The sequence below is a fragment of the Podarcis vaucheri genome (assembly GCF_965113315.1).
Source record: "Podarcis vaucheri genome assembly, chromosome: 3".
In the NCBI taxonomy this organism is placed as follows: Eukaryota; Metazoa; Chordata; class Lepidosauria; order Squamata; family Lacertidae; genus Podarcis; species Podarcis vaucheri.
In genome coordinates, this window is record NC_138761.1 from 87133558 (window position 1) to 87154954 (window position 21397).

A 21397-nucleotide genomic window follows, 5' to 3' on the forward strand; every position below is an offset into this window, starting at 1 on the left:
ACTTTCATTTGGACTCTACAAACAGAATTTTCATTTTGGAATGCAGGTTCATTCTAAAAAAAATGGGTATAGATTCTGGCCACGATGAAGGGCTTTTTTTGTTTCTACTGCACACAGTGATTTTTCCTTTCAAACAAATGACTGTCAATTTTATATTTTGAGTTGGCCAATTAACTGTGGGGAAAAAGGAAAGTACAGTGGTACCTCGGGTTACAGACCCTTCAGGTTACAGACTCTGCTACTCTGCGGTAGTCTTGTAATCTGGGGAACCGGGTTCGATTCCCCGCTCCTCCACATGCAGCTGCTGGGTGACCTTGGGCCAGTCACACTTCTTTGAAGTCTCTCAGCCCCACTCACCTCACAGAGTGTTTGTTGTGGGGGAGGAAGAGAAAGGAGAATGTTAGCCGCTTTGAGACTCCTGAAGGGGAGTGAAAGGCGGGATATCAAATCCAAACTCTTCTTCTTCTTCTGCTAACCCAGAAATAGTACCTCGGGTTAAGAACTTTGCTTCAGGATGAGAACAGAAATCGTGCTCTGGCGGCAGCAGGAGGCCTCATTAGCTAAAGTGGTGCTTCAGGTTAAGAACAGTTTCAGGTTAAGAACAGACCTCCAGAACGAATTAAGTACTTAACCTGAGGTACCACTGTAGTTGCCTAGAATCAGTTTGCTACCCGTCAGAACACTGATCAGAGTTGTCAAGAGTGACAACTATCTGTTTAGTGGTTAATGCACAAATATCTGTAGACAGTTGTCCACTGTTGTTTTTAAATCTGATTTTTTATTTCAGACACAAATGAACTTGTGGGCACAATCTGCAAAAGCTCAAGGAAAATTAGTATCAAGGAGACACAGTAGTGTTAAAACACAAAGCTTGGTTTTTGCCAAGCTAAAGATAAAAGGCAGTTTATATGAAGGAACTTATTTGTAAAAGGATTTCCATCCCTTACCTTGATTGAAGACTTTTAATTCTGCACAACATATCCAGGTGGCCTGCTGAATACTGTTCTATGACATCTTTAACATCATAGGGACGCAAAGTTTCTTTAAATTTCCTTTTGGCAACATGAAATTTCATGATTCTATACAAGAAATACGATCTAGATTAATTATCCATATGCACTTTATACATCAAAACAAGGCCATGAACGTGGCCAAATCAATAAGCTCACACAAAATAATCAGCAATTCTAGATAGGCTAAGGATGATAATATTTTTACTGAGAACTATTTAGGAAATTAAATGTGCTTAAGAGGCTCCATTCCATGGGGTAGTATTCAACTAAATATTTGTGCTAGCACAAGGATTAATGCTAGTGCAATGGAACTCATCCCTCTTTGCTTTGTACATGACCTGCACTATTTCTAAATATATTCTGAAGTGTTGGGGAAAACCTCAGAACACATTTAGGGGACACAAGGAGGAAGGAGATGGAGAAAAATTCTTGTGCTGATGTAACACTTCCCTTAGCACTACAACCCATTATTTCTACTGTACCGTGATAAATGAAAATATAAACAAGAAGTGGGGAACCTCCAGGCAGTGGGTCAAACATGGCCTTCTATCTGGCTCTCGTAACTCCCCCCCCTTCCCAATGCCATAACCCCTTTCTTGCTACACTCCTCACTGGCCTACTTCACACCTTTAACTGCCTTTGCCTGGAACTGGGACAATGCCTCTTGCTTGCCAATATAGAGGATGCTGCATGGTATGTGGGTGTGTGCAGAAACCCATGGCTTATGCACGACTGTAATGTGGTCAACTATTGCAAACTACTGTAAGAGTTATAGCCACTGTCTCACCCTGTTTTGACCTTGAGCCCACAAACTACAGGCATGCAGTTGCCGGAACGTTGGCCCCAAGAAAATGTGGTTCTTGGGTTGGAAAAGATGTTCCACTCTTGATATCAACTGTCCCAATATCATGCCTATACTGAAGGATAAGCACTTTCCATAGACTGAGAGAAACTTGTGCAGTTTTAGTGAATGTAAAAGAGAGATTGTTTTCACTAATGCCAAGAAATAACTCCATCCCAAATAACTTCATTAGATTCTGCAAATGAAGTTTTATCCTTAACACCCAAGCTATGTGACAGCAACAGACCTGTGTTTTCAGTGTACCTCTGTCACAGTTATGGCCCCAGCTGTACTGTACATTTACTATATTACACTATCACATGGAAATTGTTCCAAACATTTTCTTGTGTGTTATAAAAGGTGCTTAAATTTTCATTTTGCAAAAGGAAACTTTATTTGTATATTCATTTTGCTTCTCATTAATTATTAAATTGTTACTGTTTATTTGATTTAGACCAGCAGCTTATTCATTTAATTGCTTTGGTTGTTTCTGTTTTGAAACCCAATCCTAGAACACATTCGCTGAGGGTCTACCTCCTCCACTAGAACCTTTCTTTCATAACTCCAATTCATCATTCCAATAAAAGTTGTCAAGCTTCAGCAATTTTGGGAGGCTAGATAGTTTTGATTATGATGAAATGAGGCAAGAAATAGAAATCATTTATAAAATATATGTTTTTCTCTTAGTAATCAGGGAAGAAGTACTTTGCTGCTGGCTTATTTCTAATGCTATTTTATTCTGACATATTTTCCAATACAATTTATGAAAACGCTACATAATTTGTCATCAGTGAGATGTTCAAAAGATTAAAAAGCACTTTTCTGACATAAGTATTGGTCAACTGAACTATTCCTTACAGATGGCAATTTGCATCATTTTCAATACAACATGTTGATGGGTATGTTCAGCTGAGCCTATACTTCCAAGTAATGTTGGATTTAGATAAACTGAAATTTCCTCTGTACACTTCATAACATACTATTTGGATCATAGAACTGAGAGTGGAAAAAAATCTGCGGATGCCTGTGACAAAGCAGACTCTAGTCCACATAATCTTATGACACAATAAATAAGTTAGTAATTAAAGATTCTTAGTTGAATTAGAATGGTACATCAGCTAGAGAGCACTGACATACTGTTGCCAGAACTATTTTATTTGCAAGAGGCAAAGCAAACAAACCACTCAGTTTTTCAAAGCACTATTCTAGTAACCTACTTGTCTTGGACTACATGTGTTCTAATTTTCAGCATTTAATCTGAGTATGGTACAAGTTCTTTTTCATATATACTGTACATTAAGTATAGTTATGTTACAGGCACCTGCTGCCCTGAAAACCCAATAGGCAAGGTAGAAAGAAGTGGCCTAAACTTCCCTCTTGCATCTCAGTTAACAGATGACTGCATAATCTGAAGTGCAGCTGGACTTCGATTCAATCCAAGTACAGTGTCCCTACAATTTGTTGTGATAGTATTTCTTCTAGGTACATCTGTGAAGTTTGATGTGTTTTCTCTTGTTAATGTATTTGCCACCTACCTGATAGCTCTGATTACTGTTTTAAGTGCAGGGGTGAGATCTTCTACTGAGACATCACACTGGCATCCTCTTTCATCATATACATCATCTGTAGCGATACTGGCTTCAGCTGCAAGAGAAATTCCACATAAATGATATGCATACCTATAGAGAATGCAAGGGTCAATTAAAGTATGAAAAGGTCAAATATTCTAAAAGCTGTCAAACTCAAAATAATCTTGCTGGAGGGAATAATTGGTCTTTACAGAAAATTTAACCTGTAACTGTTTACAAAAGCTTACTGGAATTTTGTAAAGTAGGCATGTAGAAGCTTAGAAAAGAATAGAATAGAGTGTGCTATACAGCTCAAATAACTGAAAATTCTGTTAGAATCTATATGGAACATTTCATTAGACTTAATTTATTCAGCAAAAAATGATGTTCTGGGTATATTGGGCTTCCCAGTGTTTTTATAGGAAGTCACTAATACAGATGGATGCTGGAAGTGGAATTGGAGAAATCTCTGATAGTTGCAGATGTCCATTTAAATTCCACTATGATATAAAGACTAACAGCAGGACAAAAAAAGTGTATTTTGTGAGCCTTTATGTTTGCCAGATTTATCCTTCAAAACTGGAAGGACAAATAGCAGTGGTCCAATGGCCTTAGTGCCCTTGCTACATCTGAATGCATTGCTTATAAATGTCAGTTTTATTTGGATTATCTGCCAGGACATTTGGATAGCATATGTCTACTTGAATCATAGAATTGTAGAGTTGGAAGGGACCCTGAAGGTCATATTGTCCAACCTCCTGCAATGCAGGAATTTCAATGAAAGCATCCATTACAGATGACCATCCAACTTCTGCTGAAAAACCTCCAGTGAAAGAGAGTACACCACCTCCTGAGGAAGACTGCCCCACTGTCAAACAGCTTTTATTGTCAGAAAATTATTCCTGATGTTTAGTTGGAATCTCCTTTTTTGTAATTAGAATCCATTGGTTTGGGTCCTAGCTTCCAGAGCAGGAGAAAACAGCAGAGCCCATCAAATGGCAAAGGATGGGGTAGCTGGACAGGGCTGGGCTGAGGGACAACTCCACTCCATCTGACCTTTCACCAGGGCTGATTAGGGCTTTGGATAGTTCTGTAAGATAGTGTAAGTTTCAGCAATATTTTTTGTGGTTTACCTTGGCAAGAGTGGAACTATAGATGCAGCTTTCATTTTTTCCTTAGAGTGCTGTTCTTAGAGTGAGCAGCAGCCAAGGTATATCTGCCTACTCAACAAAATAGAAACACTTTTATCATCCTATTTGCTTGTTTTGTGAGAACTGTCAAATGCTGGCAGTAATCAAGCATTGATCAAGGTCTAAAGTCCTCTCTTCTAAGTTCTGCTGATGTACTGAAAGAATGACCCAAGTCAAGTCCCATTTCAGCAGCTTAACTCTTTGAGGCCAAAAACAGAAGTATATTCTAAAATAGGTTTTTTGGGAGTCCTGTTTTCAGAGGCAATTTTATTAATTAGGGGGCTCAGAATTATTACAGGCAGATACATTTGCCTATTGACAGATTACTGGGTACTGGCACTTCCACTCCATCACACTGTTAGCCTTATCCTTCATGAATTTGTCTTTTAAAGCTGTCTATCAATGACCGCTAGTCATGATGGCTAAATACTACCTCTTAGGTCAGAGGCACTATGTTTCTGAATATAACTCAACTGCAGCAGGGTAAACTAGGACTGCCAAATTTTGGCCCCATACTCAGCACCCCACATTGGATTTCTTACTAATATTTATCTGAGAATTAAATACTAATTTCTGATAGTCTTTGGCACATAAAGCTTTTTTATTTAATTAAAACAAAATCCTTCTGTTTCGAATAATTATGCAGAATTGCAAGATGTCTTAAAAGCCGTAAGAGCAATAGTTCTATGGTTAAAATGATAATCACATTTTAACTGTGACTTAATGATTGCATCATGAAACAGTAGACTATAGTCACTATACTGTGGCTTTCTTTGCTTTTTCTTCCTTAACTCTGGGTAGTTTCTCATACAATGCTTTGAACTCAGGCACTCCGGTTGGTTCGCCGGAGGGTACCAATCATACTTATTCCAATGTCCTGTGTAGTTCACAGATCTGACTATGATGGGGAAGGGATGGTGATTGGGATGGCCACAGGATTGTTACCCCTTTTTTGCTTTTTAACTCAGAAAAGCAAAAACTTCAGCTGCTGAAACACTATGTGTTATGGAGATGCAATGATGCATCAGCTGCAAAAAAGCTGGCAAGCCTAGGTAGGCAACACTCATTAAACAAACACCTGTCATTCTTAATATATGTCTTGTAAACCATGCAGATCTATCAGGAAAGTGTATTATATATGAAAATTATTCATTGTAAACCACTAAGGAACTGAATAGAGACTGACCAGAGAGCAAGACAGTTCAACTGAGAAGAAAGTGTTTTTGTACAAATGAAAATAGTCATTAAAAAGACATAAATAATATAAAAGGACAAGGGAAGAAGTAAATTGAGGATGCCATAACAGTGTTTCCATTTTTAAAAATAAGTTTCTAACCCTGACGACTGCAAAATCACACTGAAGGCAATGAAAGGGCAGAATTCGTGTGAGCTTACAAAAATAGGAATGGAAATCAAATGCATCCTTGTAGAGTTCTTTTTAATTAATAACGTGAAATGTCTGTCCACTTTCTCATGATGGAACACTTTGATGGGTTAGTAAGTTGCACCATCCCTTCAAGATATATTGAATACTAATTATCTCATATAACAGGCTGGAAAGATTAAATGGTTTGGATACAGATTAAATAGATTCCTTTAGGAAAAAAACCACAAATTCAAACTGAATAGTTTTAGAACATGGCCTACTACCAGCATGTAACAAAAGTAGCTTTAAATGTAGGTTCTGTTCACAGTAATAAAAAAAGAACTAAAAGTAGGCAAAACTATTTTGGGGGGGCGGTGACACCTTTCGATTTCCAGATGAGTTGGTCAAGCAGACCAAGGAGGTTTGTTTATTTTGAATTCATCCAAAAGGCCTAGAATGTTCTATTTGGCTAGTTTGTCAGATCTCCCTCCTTAAATATTAGGAATCTTCTATAGTGCAAAAAGCCACACAGAATTCACCCAGCTTTTCTGCAATCTCCTTTGGGAAATACCTTATCTCTCTTGTTATCCAACCAGCTCTGTAGTTGGCTTCCTGGTTCTGATTATATTATTATTATTATTAAGCCAGAATGGGTCTTTTTTTAAAGCAATATGCTCTTTACATTTTTTGGTCTATTTCATTTCTTTTGTCGAAGTTCTCTCTTCATGTGTATGTATGTGTCTCATTTGGGTAAGACTTCCATTTTCTGAAAGAAACTTTCTTGACGCTGCTTGTAAACTACTTTGGTGTCCTCTTGGACTTGGTGGCACCCTTTCCAGTTTGTAAAAGGTAAAGGACTCCTGGACAGTTAAGTCCAACCAAAGGTGACTATGGAGTGCAGCGCTCATCTCGCTTTTCAGGCCAAGGGAGCTGGTGTTTGTCCACAGACAGCTTTTCGGGTCATGTGGCCAGCATGACTAAACCGCTTCTGTCGCATTGAGACACCGTGATGAGTGCCAGAGCGTACTATATCCCATGTAGTATGAGAGACTATCACCAGAAGGATTTCATCCCTCCGTTGTACACAGGTACGATAGGGTTTGGAGCCTGCCTGTTAATGACCAGATACAGTTGGATAGGAGAGAACCCATATAATCTCTGGACTGCCCTGTATATGTGAAGGTACAAACACATAAAGTACCTTTAAATTAAGCAGCAGTAGGAGAAGCATGGCTTCAGCAAGATTAGGATCAAAGCACAGAACCTCCTAAATGTCTGTGTGGCTTTGCTATGATGAAAGTCAAATTTGTGGTTGTAAGCTGGATGATAACTACAATGAGTAAAACACTTGATATTTAAAAATAAAACAAATAAACCTTACTATCTGGCACTGGCTTAGGCTGTGAACTCTTCAAACGTAGGGAAGGTCGGAAGCGTGTTCGGTCATTGAAGCTCCAGCTCTTTTGGACTTTTGTTGGGCTGCCCTCTGCCGTAATATCAGTACTTGGTGATCGCCTGTCACCAACTGAAGCTTGCCTGTTCTTGATACTCTGTCCACGTGGGCTAGCCATCCGTACCCGTTCCTTAAAGCTCAGTTTTTGACTGTGAAAGCAGAAAATTTATTTTACTTCATACTTCATTCCAACTCACTGTAATTGCTGTACAGTGCTGAATAGATGTACATATATGTCCCAATCTACTGAACAGGGTGCACTCAGATGGTTATATGAATCTATTATATGTGTGGAGGGGGAGTCACCTTTCATTTCAAAGGAATGGCTGTGTAAAACAGCTCCCTTCACTGAAATGAATGGGAAAGCTGTTCTGGGAAGAGAGATAATTTCATTCCAGTGCATGAACCCTCCCACCTGGATCATATTGCTGGATTGGGGTAATAAGGCAAAGATCCTCAGGTGCATACTCCAGTCTTGTGGAGGGATCTCAGGAGGAGGAAGAATTGTGGCCTTCCTCCCCTTTGCAGTGGCTCTCAAAAGTTTTGGCGTGGCTAGCCCTTCACTCTAAAATGTTTCTGCTAAGGAACTGTGTGTGTGTGTATGTATATATATATATATATTCCCCTCATATAAGGGACAATGGGTGCATGTACAATTCCTATTTTCTGTATAATTTTATTTTCATTTCATTTTCAATATCCTAGAGATTATAATCCTTTTGTGTTATCTAATGAGTAAAAAAATATATTGTTTACGTCCTATATTATAAAAAATGAAATAAAGTAAAATAAATATAAAAGCTTATCAAATGTCATAGCAAAGCTTCAGTTTTAAACCTTTAGACAGTTGTAACTATGTCTTAAAGTAGCATAGCATAAGTCAGTGCATTTCTAATAATCTAGGAATAATATTGTCAAGTGCTTTTTTTGCATGCCATTTGTTAAGAGTTACAGCAAGCAAGATTATTTTTGTTATACATGCATTTCCCCCCCAAAACAAGACTTTAATACTCCACAAATTAGCAAACATTACATTTCAAATTCCGTATTACAACACTCATTTGGACAAGACAGAAACAAACATTAAGAAAATTAACAAAATATCTAATAAGTATTATCAATGAAATGAATTTCACAAGAGTGTGACATACACTGGTGAATTTCTTGCAGCTGATAGCCCCAAAGCACACTAATGAACTGGGGTTGGAAAATCAGTCAACTGTTAGCGGATCAAAGATGCTCTATAGCTTCAGATTTCACATCTAAACAAAAACATCAAAGATGCAGGCTGCTTATTTTTGAATGATTCTCTTGTTTACTTGCAGAAAAAGGGCATTTAGAAATTAAAAGTTGCAGAGTAATCTTCGTTCACATTTTCATGTGAAATATATACATTACTCTCAGCTGAACACTAGTAATGTTTGCATGGTGCAATCCTAAAAAAAATTACTCAGAGGTATGTCTAAATTAAATAGGACACTCTCTAGTACGTGTGTCTAGGGTTGTAGTCAGTCACTATACATCAGTAAGACACAAATGGAGGTTCCATGTTGGAAGAGATGTGGAATGGTGCTGGGGTTCATAGATTAAGCTCTGCCATTGCTCTTTGCTTCTTGAATGGGCAGGGAGTTAGACAGAAAATATGATGTTTGTATTGCAAGTGGAAAAATCTCTAGAACTGGACTAGATTTTACTGGTTTCTGCAGTAAGAACATAAAGTTCTTGTAGAAGCAAATCCTTAGGGGCCATCAAGATACATGTGGCAAAGATTATCTGCCTGTTGATATAGCTGCTAATCAAGTTGAGGTCCTGTCTGTTCCACTTGTCATGGTCCTTGCATCTTACTGCAGCATGACAATACACAAAACATTGTAAATGGAAGTGTGTTCTAGAAATACCGAGAAACTTTACAACGTACTGTTCCCTATGCCTAGCTCCAATCTAAAAAGGAAATGTTCTGTATGAGAATATAAAATGAAATTATGAGGCACCATTGTTATGATGTTTATAGATAATAATAAAAATTGCACATGCAACTTAGTACATCTTATCCGCAGTGCAAGCAGAGATCAGGCAGGAGATCATATGCAACAAATCAAGCACATGCTGGACAAATTGAGGGAGTACTAAAATCATATTACCACAATTTAATATTAGAAACATTGTATTAAAAAGTTCTTAGTTGCTGAGAGAGTACCTGTTTCCAGAACTGTCTTAATCTAATCTCCCTGCTTAACCATAAAAGTGTGCATTTTTAAATCCCTTTGCTTCTTATAGCATGTCATTCCCCTTAACTATTGGGCAAGATTCAACTAAAGAATCCCATCAGCAGAAACTCTACACAAGGATATCCATTTGTTCAATGAAGCTTTCCTCCCCCCCCCCCCCATATTGGCTCTGAGGCTGCCGGGAGAACCCCCAGAATTGGACATGGGGGGAGGAATGCTCAGTGAGGGAAACCAAAATGTTTGTCTTGACGGAACAATAATAGAATTGTACAGTTGGAAGGGATCCTGCGGGTCATTAGCCTATTGTATTTTTTGTATTTATACTCTGTTTCTTCTTTTTTTCCAACACTGCTGCCTACATATAGCTCAGGTTATATACTTTGTTTTATTCTCTCTCTCTCCCCCCCCCCCCCACTGCCCCAAGGATATACTTGATAGGTATAATTATAATAAATATTGCTTGAAAGCTGGAGACTGAACTATGACTGTGGTAGAGAGTTATGCAAACAGAAATGGCAATCAGAAACACATAAATATAAGTGTTCATATGATTTAGCGTATGGAATTGTGGAGATGTGCTATGAAGGCCCACCTCCAAATCCCCCTGCCCCATTGCAATGAATGCAAGGCCAGAGCACAACTTATACTCACTATAGGAATGCCAATAGAAACAGGCAGGATAAAGCAATATTTTCACCCTCGAAATGAGAGGTGGTAAAACTACATACAGCTCCAGATGTGGAACAACCGTCTAGGCTATCTGCAAGCTATCTTCCAGGAAATTCAGATGGTAAACATAAAAAGAGCAGTATGCAAGAAAGAAAAGTTCCATCACGTAAGCAATTGTCTCTCATACAGAAGTATTACTTAGGACCTAGTATGGTCCTCTACCTAATAGAAATGAAGATGAGTAAACTTCTGTAGATAATTTAATACTTGCCTTCATTTGGATTACATTCCTAAATGGCTGCTAAAAGTAAAAGTTACCCTTGTATTTTTTAAGGTTGAAAACTGAAGAATTATTCTGTTTTGTTCTTACTGAGTAAAATAATAATCTAGGGAATCTGCTTATAGCTAGCTTGCAAATGACATTATTTGAAGTTCATTAAGGTTTGTAGCTGGTTTTATGAGCTCAAGTCTAAGCTATAACTACAAACCAACATAACTGGATATTACCTACAAAAAAAGTAGGACAGTTGATAGGTCTGGATATTACTCTGAATATTGTTTCAAGTCACTAGATGTAGCTTTTTTTCCCTTCCAAATGCCTTGATTGCTTTTTTCTTTTGTTATATTTCACTCCTGTATCTACACACTGCCATGTTTTTGTGAGTTCTGTATTTTTCTGCTTTTTCCTATATCTGTCGGCAACACTAGAGGTCACTGTGGTATCATAGCAGAGCTACACAGGAAAACAGCCGAGATTTATTTTTTTTGTATGTGATTGTAAGCTGTTTTTAACTGTTTTAGACATATTTTAGTTGCTGTAATCCACACTGGGACCCTAGGGTGAGGGGTGGGTAATAAATTAAAATACAACTAGTACTACTAATAATAACAATAATTTTGCTGAATTATCATCAACATTTGTGGGATAGAAGATGTAAGTAGGCTCAGATCTGATTCACACACTGAAAATGCAGCTATGTAGAAGTTGCTGTGTTGTTCCACCAACTTTTAAACACATAATCGGAAACCACAAAAACGAGGGGCTGCAATGGTGTTAGGAAAACCTCCTAGAACTACATAGGGTTTTATTTACATAAATGGTTCGCTGTGCATGTGGAGCAGTATTCACAATGATGCTTTAAAGCACCTGCTCTGCCACTCATTCAGTGTATGAATTAGGCCTTAGGACCAAATCCATAAAGCAGTTATCATGCACAAAGTGCATTTCCAAGTTCTACAGAAGAATGACATTGATCAAATTTTGTTCCCAGTCATTGCCTTCTCATAGATTTATAACTGCTATAAGCAATTTGCATGTGCAAAACCAGGTGCCTTCTTCTGCCCCACTGGCAATAAAACATGTCTCTCCTGTTATCATTCTCAACAGCCACAGCAGGCGCTAGAACTCTCCAACAGTTTGATTTTACCCCCAAAGGCACTCTTCCATTATCTCCCAAGACAGACACATGCCAACAATGAATTCTTACTTTATTGATTTTTTAAAAAATCAAGAATCTTTTTGATTTGATATTACTTCTTGGAAACTTGGCAGGCAACAGGGGATTTCCCCCTTGAGATCCAAAAATAGTAATTACTATTTTTGGTTAAATGGCAAAAAGGTCAAGAGATTCCAGTTGGAGTAAACAACTGTTTGAACATGCAGTTCTGCACACTGTACACTGCACTTCACCTAGCACAGTCCCCACAAGCTAGGCCACAATGACTTCAGAAGTGCAAAACATCTACTACTGTAATTGCTTTGCAAGTGGTCTGTGATTATAGCTGCCTAACTTTACAACCAAACAATGTGGAAACACCAAACACCACTACTGCAAAAATCATATTGGACTCAGGAAAACTTAGTTATTAGAATCATTCATAGCTATTTCTTAGCTCAAGCATATCAGACAGAAGAGCACAAATAGTCTTAAACTAAGGCACTGCAACATCGCACTTGTCCCATTGTGTGGAGTATTTAGATTATTGCTACACAAATCATAAGAGGCAATTTCTTTGTGCGTGGCTATTTTGGTATATAATTGCAGGCAGCAAGCAACAAGGAAAATTACAAGCAATTGTAGTGGGCGACCCAGCCAAATAATGAAGAACCCTTTGAAGAGTAAAAACTGTAAAGCATTAAGAAGGGGAAATAAACTCTTCATGCACCTGATGTTAGTTGGCATTCCCAAATATCATGTGAATAGACAGGATGCTGGATACCTATGTTTCCGAGAGGTGTACATCCTGAAGAGCTTCTGTTTATTACTATAAAGCTTACTAGGAGTGAGGGGAAATAGAGGATCATATTACTAAGCATTCCATGTGAGGAAAGGGGTTAGGTTTTCCGTGTAAGGCAAGTCAGACCGCTACCGTTTTTGTTTCTTAAAATTTACAAGCCAATTGTAAAATGTAAGATTGCTGTGTCAAACAGAAGTCAGAATTGTGATTATAACGAAATGTATCCAGAAATGACAGTCAAAAGTCCTGAACATTCATCTAAGACAAAACTCCTGCAATGTATATCCAAAGACAGGTTCAGGATCAGAATATATTACTACAATATAACAGAATAGTAAAAGCCCATCTTCCTAATGGAGTAAAATTCATTTCCCTGTTGACAGCCCTCAGTAATTGATAACCTATTTAAGCTTTCAGCAATCTTATGTAGGTTATATGTCAAGCTATCTTTTAAGCAAAGCTTCTTGTGAACAACAAATTTTAACTGGAATGTGTAGAAATTGTGGTTTACTTATGGTCAGTACAAAATATATTGTCCTTCACCACAATTTCCAAAAAAAGTAAACTGAAGTGCAACTGACAATGTATGTTATGCTCAATAGTTTGTGCAGTTTTTCCATTAAAAGGGAAACCTATTTGATAGTCACAGTCATAAATATGCAACACCTAGCAAAACAGAGAAAATCTAAAATATTGTTTATTTAAAAATAGAATTTAAAACATCAGTTAAGGGTTAACATTACTAAGGTTGTATCCATTGGCTTTTGTCAGCAGAACAGGAAGGAAGCCATTTTCAGCTGTTTCCCCTCCCCGCTGCACCACTCCCAAATCTGCTCTGGAGAGGCCCTCAATTTCCTAAAGCAGATTTAGGGGGGCTGCACGGAAATCCATTGGATACAGCTCATAATATCAATATTACTGCCTTGTTACTTATTTAATATTATTATTATGCCTGTGAATATTAATGCTGATATGTTTATTAAAAGACTAAACCCTGTACATCATAGGTAAGGAACCAGAGGCATAGAAGCTGAATGTGGCCCTGCAGGTCCCCCTGTCTGGCTCTCAGGACTCTTCTCAGGGCACATCCCATTGCTAGACCATACCTGCACACCCCAAGCCACACCTCATCTGCCCTGCTTCATGTCTCCCTTTGAGTGTTTTTGCCTGCCTGGAATGTGTCCTTGAACTGAGGTAATGCCTCTGAATTTTGTATGGCTGGAATGTATCCTACAAAGGTAAGAAGAGACACATACATTACTCCACTTACTTTTTTCTTGTCCCAAACACCACTGGCAGAGGGTTGTCCATGAGCAAACATGGCCCTTCGGTTAAAAATGGTACCTTGTCCTTGGGCATAGATATTCCTGCACACTGGCTGAGAACAGCATCTCAAGACATGGCTACTCAAGTGACACTGGCACCATTAAGTACCACAGAGCAAGTCACTTATGCTTACCATAAGAATATCCCCACTACATGATTTGCTTCTACACTCTAAATCAGGAATATTCAGCAGCTGCTCAAATCATATGAGAGTTGCTAAACAGAGCAGCTGCCATGAAGAAAATTTGAACTGGGAATTTAACTTTCAGTAGCTGAAAATGCACCACAGTATGTTGCAATTATACTATCAGTTAATGCAAAGTATCAGATTATAAGTGATGTAGGCTGATACGTGTAGGCCACACTTTAAGAACTACTAGGAACTATGGGCTACTGATTAACCACAAGAAGGCATACTAGCCCCCACCCTCTGTGGATCACTGGCTTGGGAGCTTAAGTCCCATTATGCTTACTTTGTGGCTTTGGGTGACCAACAATTCCTGAGCCTTTAACCTGGGTATGTTGTCAGTTAAATGAGAAATTGTATATTGTATATTGAAATATGCAATACAGAAGATAAATAATACTCAGCCTAGGATGCCAACTGAAGAGTGTGTTGTTTTTAAAATGCTGAAGTCATATTTACAGTAGATATATGGTTGTTACATTTCTCTTAAAGCAGACGTGGGCAACCTCTGTGTCTCTTGGCCTAATTTCATGCAGGTGGCAAGAAGGGAGGAAATGGGGGTAAAATGGGTGACAGGAAAGGAAAGGGTGGGAGCCTCACTTAACCAACTCTGGCCTTACCCATGGCTTGTGGTATGCAGTTCCTTACCCCTGAGGGACTGCAATCTCCAACAGCAAAAAGGTTATCTACCCCTGTACCCAAAGTATGATAGCTAATACAAACTAAGAACAGTGATGCCTTTTATTAAACCGTATTTTCTTATGAATGTCTCTTATCTCTACAATAGTCTTGTATTTCTTATTTTTCAAGTGTATATGTTTATATGAATGTTAATGAAGAAAATTAAGTTTATATGATTTGTTGAGCTGGGTCTATTCATAGCAAAGATCAGGCTTCCTCAACCCCAGCCTTCCAGGTGTTTTCAGACTACAATTCCCATCATCCCTGACCACTGGTCCTGCTAGCTAGGGATCATGGGAGTTGTAGGCCAAAAAAAGTCTGGAGGGATGAGGTTGAGGAAGCCTGGCAAAGATGCCTCAAGATCTTGAAATATCTTAAATATTAACTCCATGAAAGTTAGTGGGAGGTTTGTGAGTAAATTCCACAGGCCTTTTGGAATATCTTAAAACACTGTTTTAGTTTTTAATAGTTATAGTAGTAACTTGAGTGTGGCAACAGTGCTGACCAAGTTTTGTTTATATATCAGTTTTACTTACTTCTAGACAATGGATTAAATGTGCATTAGCAGTCAGGCTAATTATATACATAGAATCATGGAATTGTACATTTGGAAGTGACCCCAAGGATCAACTAAATCCATCTGCTTGCAATGCAGGAATCTCAACAAGTGTTCTCCTATCCAACTTGAAACCATACTAAACCCTGCTAAACTTTGCAAATGTACTAGCAGTTTTATTGCTGCACCACTAGGAGGACATGTGAAAGAGAACAATATGAAATTGGTTCTGGCAGCTGTTAGGAGAAGTGGCTCTCACCCAATCTTGAAATTTCTGACTGGCATCCAGAGTATAACAGGATTCCTGTTGCTGGTGATGGAACAACCAACCCCTACACAACAGGAGAACATTTCCTTTCTCTAATCAGCAGTGGGATAGCTCTGACTGCATATGCAGTTTCCCTTTGATGGTCCATAGCCTCCTTTTTAAGTAATGCATTTCACATTTGGAGTAATGTATCCAAGGCAACTTTGATCTTGTATTTGCAGTATACCTTACTAGTACATTAAGAGCCGTAGATGACTAAAATTGCTTTAAGAAATAGAGGAGGGGTGCAGACCCTATGGCCCTCAAGATGTTGTTGTGACTACAATTCCCATTATCCCAATCATTGGCCATGTTGAAAAAAGAGGGAAAGTGCAAGCCCAAAAGTAAAACAAAGAGGTTCTAACTTGTCTCTTATGTCTTGGGATAGAGACCTTGGGATCTCAAGGTGGATGAGGTCCATGTGAGAAGGGCCATTCACCTTGCTTATGTATTTCTGACATACAAACGTTACTAGACCAGTGTGGAATTGAATCACAGTGAAAGAGATTCCATTGTGCTTTATGAATTGCCTTACATGCTTTAAAAAAATCATACAAATTTATGTATAAAAATAGGTACATCTCTGGCTATTAAGCATGATAGTTAAATGGAACCATGTTCAGAGGCAACATACTTTTGATTACCACGTGTAAGGAGCAAAAGGAATACCTTCATGCTGTGATTGTGATCTTCCAGAGATACTTGTCCAGTTACTGTTGAAAATAGGATACTGGACTAGATGGACCTTGGCCTTCGATTTTTATTATGTGGACCCTACTTAAATCAGAAATACTGCCAGTGCATAAATGCCTGACAGTGTTTATCCTGCTTCATATAATGGGATCCTTCAAAATTCCCTTTTCATCCTCAAAACCAGATGAGTATTGTCTTATAATATAATAATGTTCACCTGCAGGGAAATTTGAAATGACAGCAGCCTACCCAGCCTGGTCCCACTCTCTCTAGGCAGTCAGATTGTGTGGTTGTTAGGATTGTCAAATGATGTTTGCTTCTGTGAGTTTAGACAGCAATAGGAGTGAATATGCATAAGGTATGGATCTGGGGGTTATGACAATGAGATAACTCAAAGTGTGTGAAAATATTCATCCACCATTCTGGTTTTAGTCATATACGTAGTCTTTTCAATCGATCACAACTACACTATTTAGTTAAAAGTTATGTCAGTTGGTGATTTAAATTATTAAGTAGCTAAATTAGTTTTGAATTTATATATAGAAGTGTCAATTTAAAAAGTTGTACTGGGGAAAACCATCATATACAAGGCATCACCCTCCTTCAGACTGTTTGCTGGTTTGTTTAGGTATTTCAGTTATTTATAAAGCACTTAATTACTGAAGATTCTAAGAGGTGTTTTCATTTGTCACAAGGGATGATTCATCTAGCCCTAATTCGTTATCCTGGATAGTAAGAGACAAATGTCTTTCAAGTCTTGATCAATCATTCTGTTATCCATTGAAGTATAGTGCTAGGTTCATACTCCTGCAGAATCCATTATTAAATATGCAAATGTTGCTAGGCATCTGTAGATGATACTGAACAGTATTCTGTTCTCACAATATTATTTTGTCTAGAAAAATTAGAATTCTGTACTTAAATCCTTCCCATTACTGGATCTGAGCATGAGCTTTTTTAGTCAATACTGTGCCAATATATTTGGAGCCTGCATTCACAGAGATCTGCACCCATTCTCAAACAACGTTTTTTATTTTTAAAACTATATGCATAGAAACACCACAAACCTGCTAGATGCTTCCCCTTGTTCTTTCCTTCAGGTGTCAATAACGGAAGAGAGAAAGTTTGGGGAAGAAAGAAATTTGTTATGCTGGCAGTACCGATTATGATGTGGTTACAAACATTATAAGATAAATGCTATATCACAGCTGGCTGTGTTAATCAAATTAATACATTTTATAATAACATTTTATAAAGCAAACACAAAACATTCAAGCAGGGTCTAATATAACTACCGTGACATCAGAAAAAAAAAAATTTGAACAGCACCTCAAGGCATGCTAAATGCGCTTAGTACATACCATTATTGAATGAGTTGGCAAAGCACTTATTTAGGCAAAATGCAGGTGCTGATATACAGATAACAGAAAGCTGTAGGCTTATTATTAGATGCAGATATCTGTTTTAATGGAGCACATTTGACTTAATAATTGGGACCTGAGATTTCACACAGAGGACTGATGTCAGATAATATTTTTCGTTGGCCAGAAGTGCACTGTGATATATTTAGTCAGACTATGACTTAACTGTTTACAGAATTACTTACTTAACTCTTAAGTCTAAACAGTGATTGTCTAAAACACAATTAAAACCAACATTTCTGGCCTCTGAGAACAAAATATTTTTATTTTGAAGCTTTTAGGAGTTCCAGTGGAGCAATCATGAGCTTTGTGCCTGCCAATTAGATGAAATTTACAAATCAGCTTTCTGTGCCCATCCAAGTGGGGAAAATGGAAGAGAAGACAAACTAGACTTAAACATAATCTCTCTCTGCCACCCTTTGTCTTTTTAAACAGTTGTATGTCTGCCCCATATTTTATTGTTGTTAGGTAAAATAGCAGTAACAATTATAGTTTAGCCACAACAAATGGGTCTTGAGAACTCCACATAACTTTCAGTTCCCTTCTGTAAGAAAGGTAGTACACACCAAAGTCTCAGCTCTAGAGGAGAGAGTAAGGAGTTTAGGAGTGTATAGGATTCTTGTTCAGAATCTATTTGTTTTCCATCTTCACTTATTCTTACAGCTCAAAATGGTTTGGTGACAGTTTTTAAAGCAAAAGAAATAACAAGAATTGCTGTGCCATATGAAAACATGCTAAAATCCATTCCAAACTTCTAGAACTTTCCTCTGGAAAACACTTTCTTATGTAGATAATACAAGCATGATTTTGTTGTCATAATTCCTAGAAGGATGCCCAATTGATATTGTTGCATGTGTGTTTGTAATTAAAAAACAGTACAGTCATACCTCATGTTACATTTGCTTCAGGTTGCGTACTGCGGCGACCCGGAAGTACAGGAACGGGTTACTTCTGGGTTTCGTCGCTCACGCAGATGCACAAAATGATGTCATGTGCATGCGCAGAAGCGGCGAATCGCGACCCGCGCAGACGCGGGCTGCGTCCTTTTCAGGTTGCAAACAGGCCCCCGGAACAGATCCCGTTCGCAACCAGAGGTACCACTGTATTTTTATTATTCTTTAATATGGAATTTCTGCAATAGGCATGTTTCTCTCAACCAAATTCTTCCCTCAAATGCATAGGGACTGTTTCTTTGTTAACTATGATTATCTAACAAGGAACATATATGATGAAATGATATTGTTATCTGCATTTCCATTACACATAGAAGTAGAAAGCTACGCATTTCTCTCTGAAAATAGATGTTTCCCAGGATTCATATCAGTATGACCCATCTAATGGGAATGAAGAACAGCCGTATCAGTTTTATTACTAACACCCTCCTACACAGGTTTCTCACAGGAAGAGGAAACATGTGGAATGTAATTGACAGTAAGGATAACATGGTGACATTTAAGCTTCTGTTTATTACAAAGAAAAAGAAAAACACAGCAGCTTTATGCAAAAAGCACAGTACTGCAAACTGAAAGAAGCAGCAAATTGTTTGTGGTGAATTACCCAGTTGGTTGGGTTTCATTCAGTCTTTTCCTAATCTGAATAGTAACAAGACAAAACCTCTGCTGGTATAAATTAGTGTGGCCCTTTGACCTACATGCTGTTTTTACGCCTGCTTTTTCTTCTAACTCTAAGCACAATTAGATTGAGAGAAACCAATGGAAGTCAGCAGGTCTAAGCTGCTAGAAATCGACAATAAATAATGCAGGGGTAGCCAGTGTGGTGCCCTAGAGATTGGAATAATATATCACCAACCATGTGAAGTAGGATGAATTAGCATTAACTGAGTCCAACACAGGTAATATTTTGCCTAGATGCTATTAGAAGATTAACTTCCAGCAGGGTTTTGAGGACTTGGTGGCGGAAAAAAATATTCTATTGCTTTGTTGTAATAATGGCTCAGAAACAAAAGAAAATGGGAATCCGATTTGTCATTATGTTTGGAGGATGTGTAATTTTCCCAGTTTGCTGCCTAAGTTCCTTAATGAATGGTATTAAGGGGGGGGGGGACAACAAGACAAAACCACACACTGATTTTTATAGGCTCAAAACAGACATCAAGTACAGCACCAACTGCCAAATTTTTACCTACTTTGTAGGGCTGCAGGTATGCAAGGCCTTCAAATGAGGCTTCCAGGTAGCAATGGAAACGGATTTCTCATCAGCCGCATAACTACGCCATACACACTACATGCAGGATATATGATAAAGAAAGGGAAATAAAGGCAAGAGGGAGCAGGGGATGAAACAAAAAAGAAAAGAAAAGCATATTAGTATACCAATACAAGTCATGACTTTTTTGTGTCATTTGTAGCACTGATACATGCCTAAGGGATGGAAGAATACTTTCATAATATCGCCAAGTGGCTGTCAGGTTTGTTCGTCTGCAATCAGTAGCATAAAACCGCCAAGCAGCCTTGTGAAAAGGAAACAATAGAAAGCACAAAGGAGCCAACAATATATGAAATGAAAGCATCGTTATCGCTATAGAAAATCTGCATTTTGTTCAAGCTGGAACCAATACCTGTTACTTTGGCTTAAATAATTAGTTCAGTATGGTTATGCTTGCAGAGTGCAATGAAGATTTGGTTAAGTATTAAAATTCAGAAGAAAACTGTACACAAGAAAGTCACAATTTCAATGGAAGGGCTCCTTTCATTTGTGGAGAAACTGGAATCCAGCAAAGGTTTCCTGCTGAAGGAGGGGAAGGGGTGGGGGCAGTTTTCACTTGATTTCCCTCCATTCCCTTGCAGCCCCCAGCCCAGCTCCCATGATGTTACAGAGGGTCTCCCAAAATTTTGGAAGGTCGTGCTAGGGGCTGCCAAGCAGAGTTCTGTATCCAATCCTACAGTAGCTTGGGCTGCTCAATAAAATAGAAGGACTTCTCTACCACAACTTTAAGAAACTGTTTTGCTGCACTGTGTGTGTGCGCGCATTTGACATTTATCTCAAATGATTTTAACAGTGCATTAAAGTCAATATCAAGTTGCATTCTCATAAACATGGAAGTATTTAGCAACAACTGTTAGTTGTTTATCCTGGTAATCAGCATTTGAAAATATTACAATAAATAAGATTAATGTCAAATACAATTATATTGGAGAACACAGCTTTTAGTGTAATGATAAACTTTATATGGTATTTTGCATACATTATTCTCAATAGTACTGAGGCCACGTTGTAAATTCATGGCTGAGGTAAGATTTTGAACTAGGAAGCTTCCTGCTCACAATTTCAACCATGACACTATGTCTGTACACTACTAAGCATATCATAACACATTTTTAAATTAACCCTGTTGAGGTTTTGACAGAGATATGCATCCCTCCCATGTTGTTACAAACCATGTATAAAGGAGGCTCCCATGCTTGCCAGGAACTGTGCACAGCCTGGAACTTGTCCAGTGGTCATGTCAGCATAACAGTTTTGATAGGTTCCCTTTCCTCCCAGCTATCCTTCTGTTTTGGGAGTGGGAATGCTCTGTGATTGCTCAGACCTCAACTTCCAAGGCAAGCTTAAATGACAGGCTGAGGAAATGACTGACTGAGACATTTGGCAGTTGTACTCTGTGGGCATGATCCAGCATAATTCAGGAATCAGTTCTGC

The 21397-nt window shown here is 38.3% G+C and overlaps 2 protein-coding genes across 24 annotated transcripts in view; one reads left to right on the plus strand and one right to left on the minus strand.

Moving 5' to 3' along the window:
• Positions 1–21397, plus strand: part of LOC309529933 (uncharacterized protein) — a 51037-nt gene that overhangs the window by 17461 nt on the left and 12179 nt on the right. For 5 of the 19 annotated variants that reach the window (XR_014218514.1, XR_014218515.1, XR_014218516.1 and 2 more), the window contains one exon: positions 13574–13804. The exons of 3 other annotated variants lie outside the window; for them this stretch is intronic. Coding sequence is in view for 6 of the 16 variants with exons in the window: in XM_082218418.1 (XP_082074544.1) it covers positions 20106–20145 (40 nt within the window). In the remaining 10 variants the exon portion in view is untranslated. Of the gene's footprint in view, positions 1–787; positions 937–3171; positions 3337–13573; positions 13805–15415; positions 17378–18400; positions 18524–20105; positions 20236–21397 lie in introns of those variants that run through there. 11 more of the 19 variants (XM_082218418.1, XM_082218417.1, XM_082218413.1 and 8 more) reach the window with 7 other exon arrangements.
• The window catches only part of KCNQ5 (potassium voltage-gated channel subfamily Q member 5), a 264075-nt gene that overhangs the window by 1787 nt on the left and 240891 nt on the right, over positions 1–21397 (minus strand). For 4 of the 5 annotated variants that reach the window (XM_082218291.1, XM_082218292.1, XM_082218294.1 and 1 more), the window contains 5 exons: positions 19884–19978; positions 17384–17410; positions 7360–7580; positions 3390–3498; positions 948–1079 (listed from right to left, as the gene is read on the minus strand). In XM_082218291.1, the coding sequence (XP_082074417.1) occupies positions 948–1079; positions 3390–3498; positions 7360–7580; positions 17384–17410; positions 19884–19978 (584 nt within the window). Of the gene's footprint in view, positions 1–947; positions 1080–3389; positions 3499–7359; positions 7581–12548; positions 12606–17383; positions 17411–19883; positions 19979–21397 lie in introns of all 5 variants that reach the window. The other variant, XM_082218295.1, reaches the window with a different exon arrangement.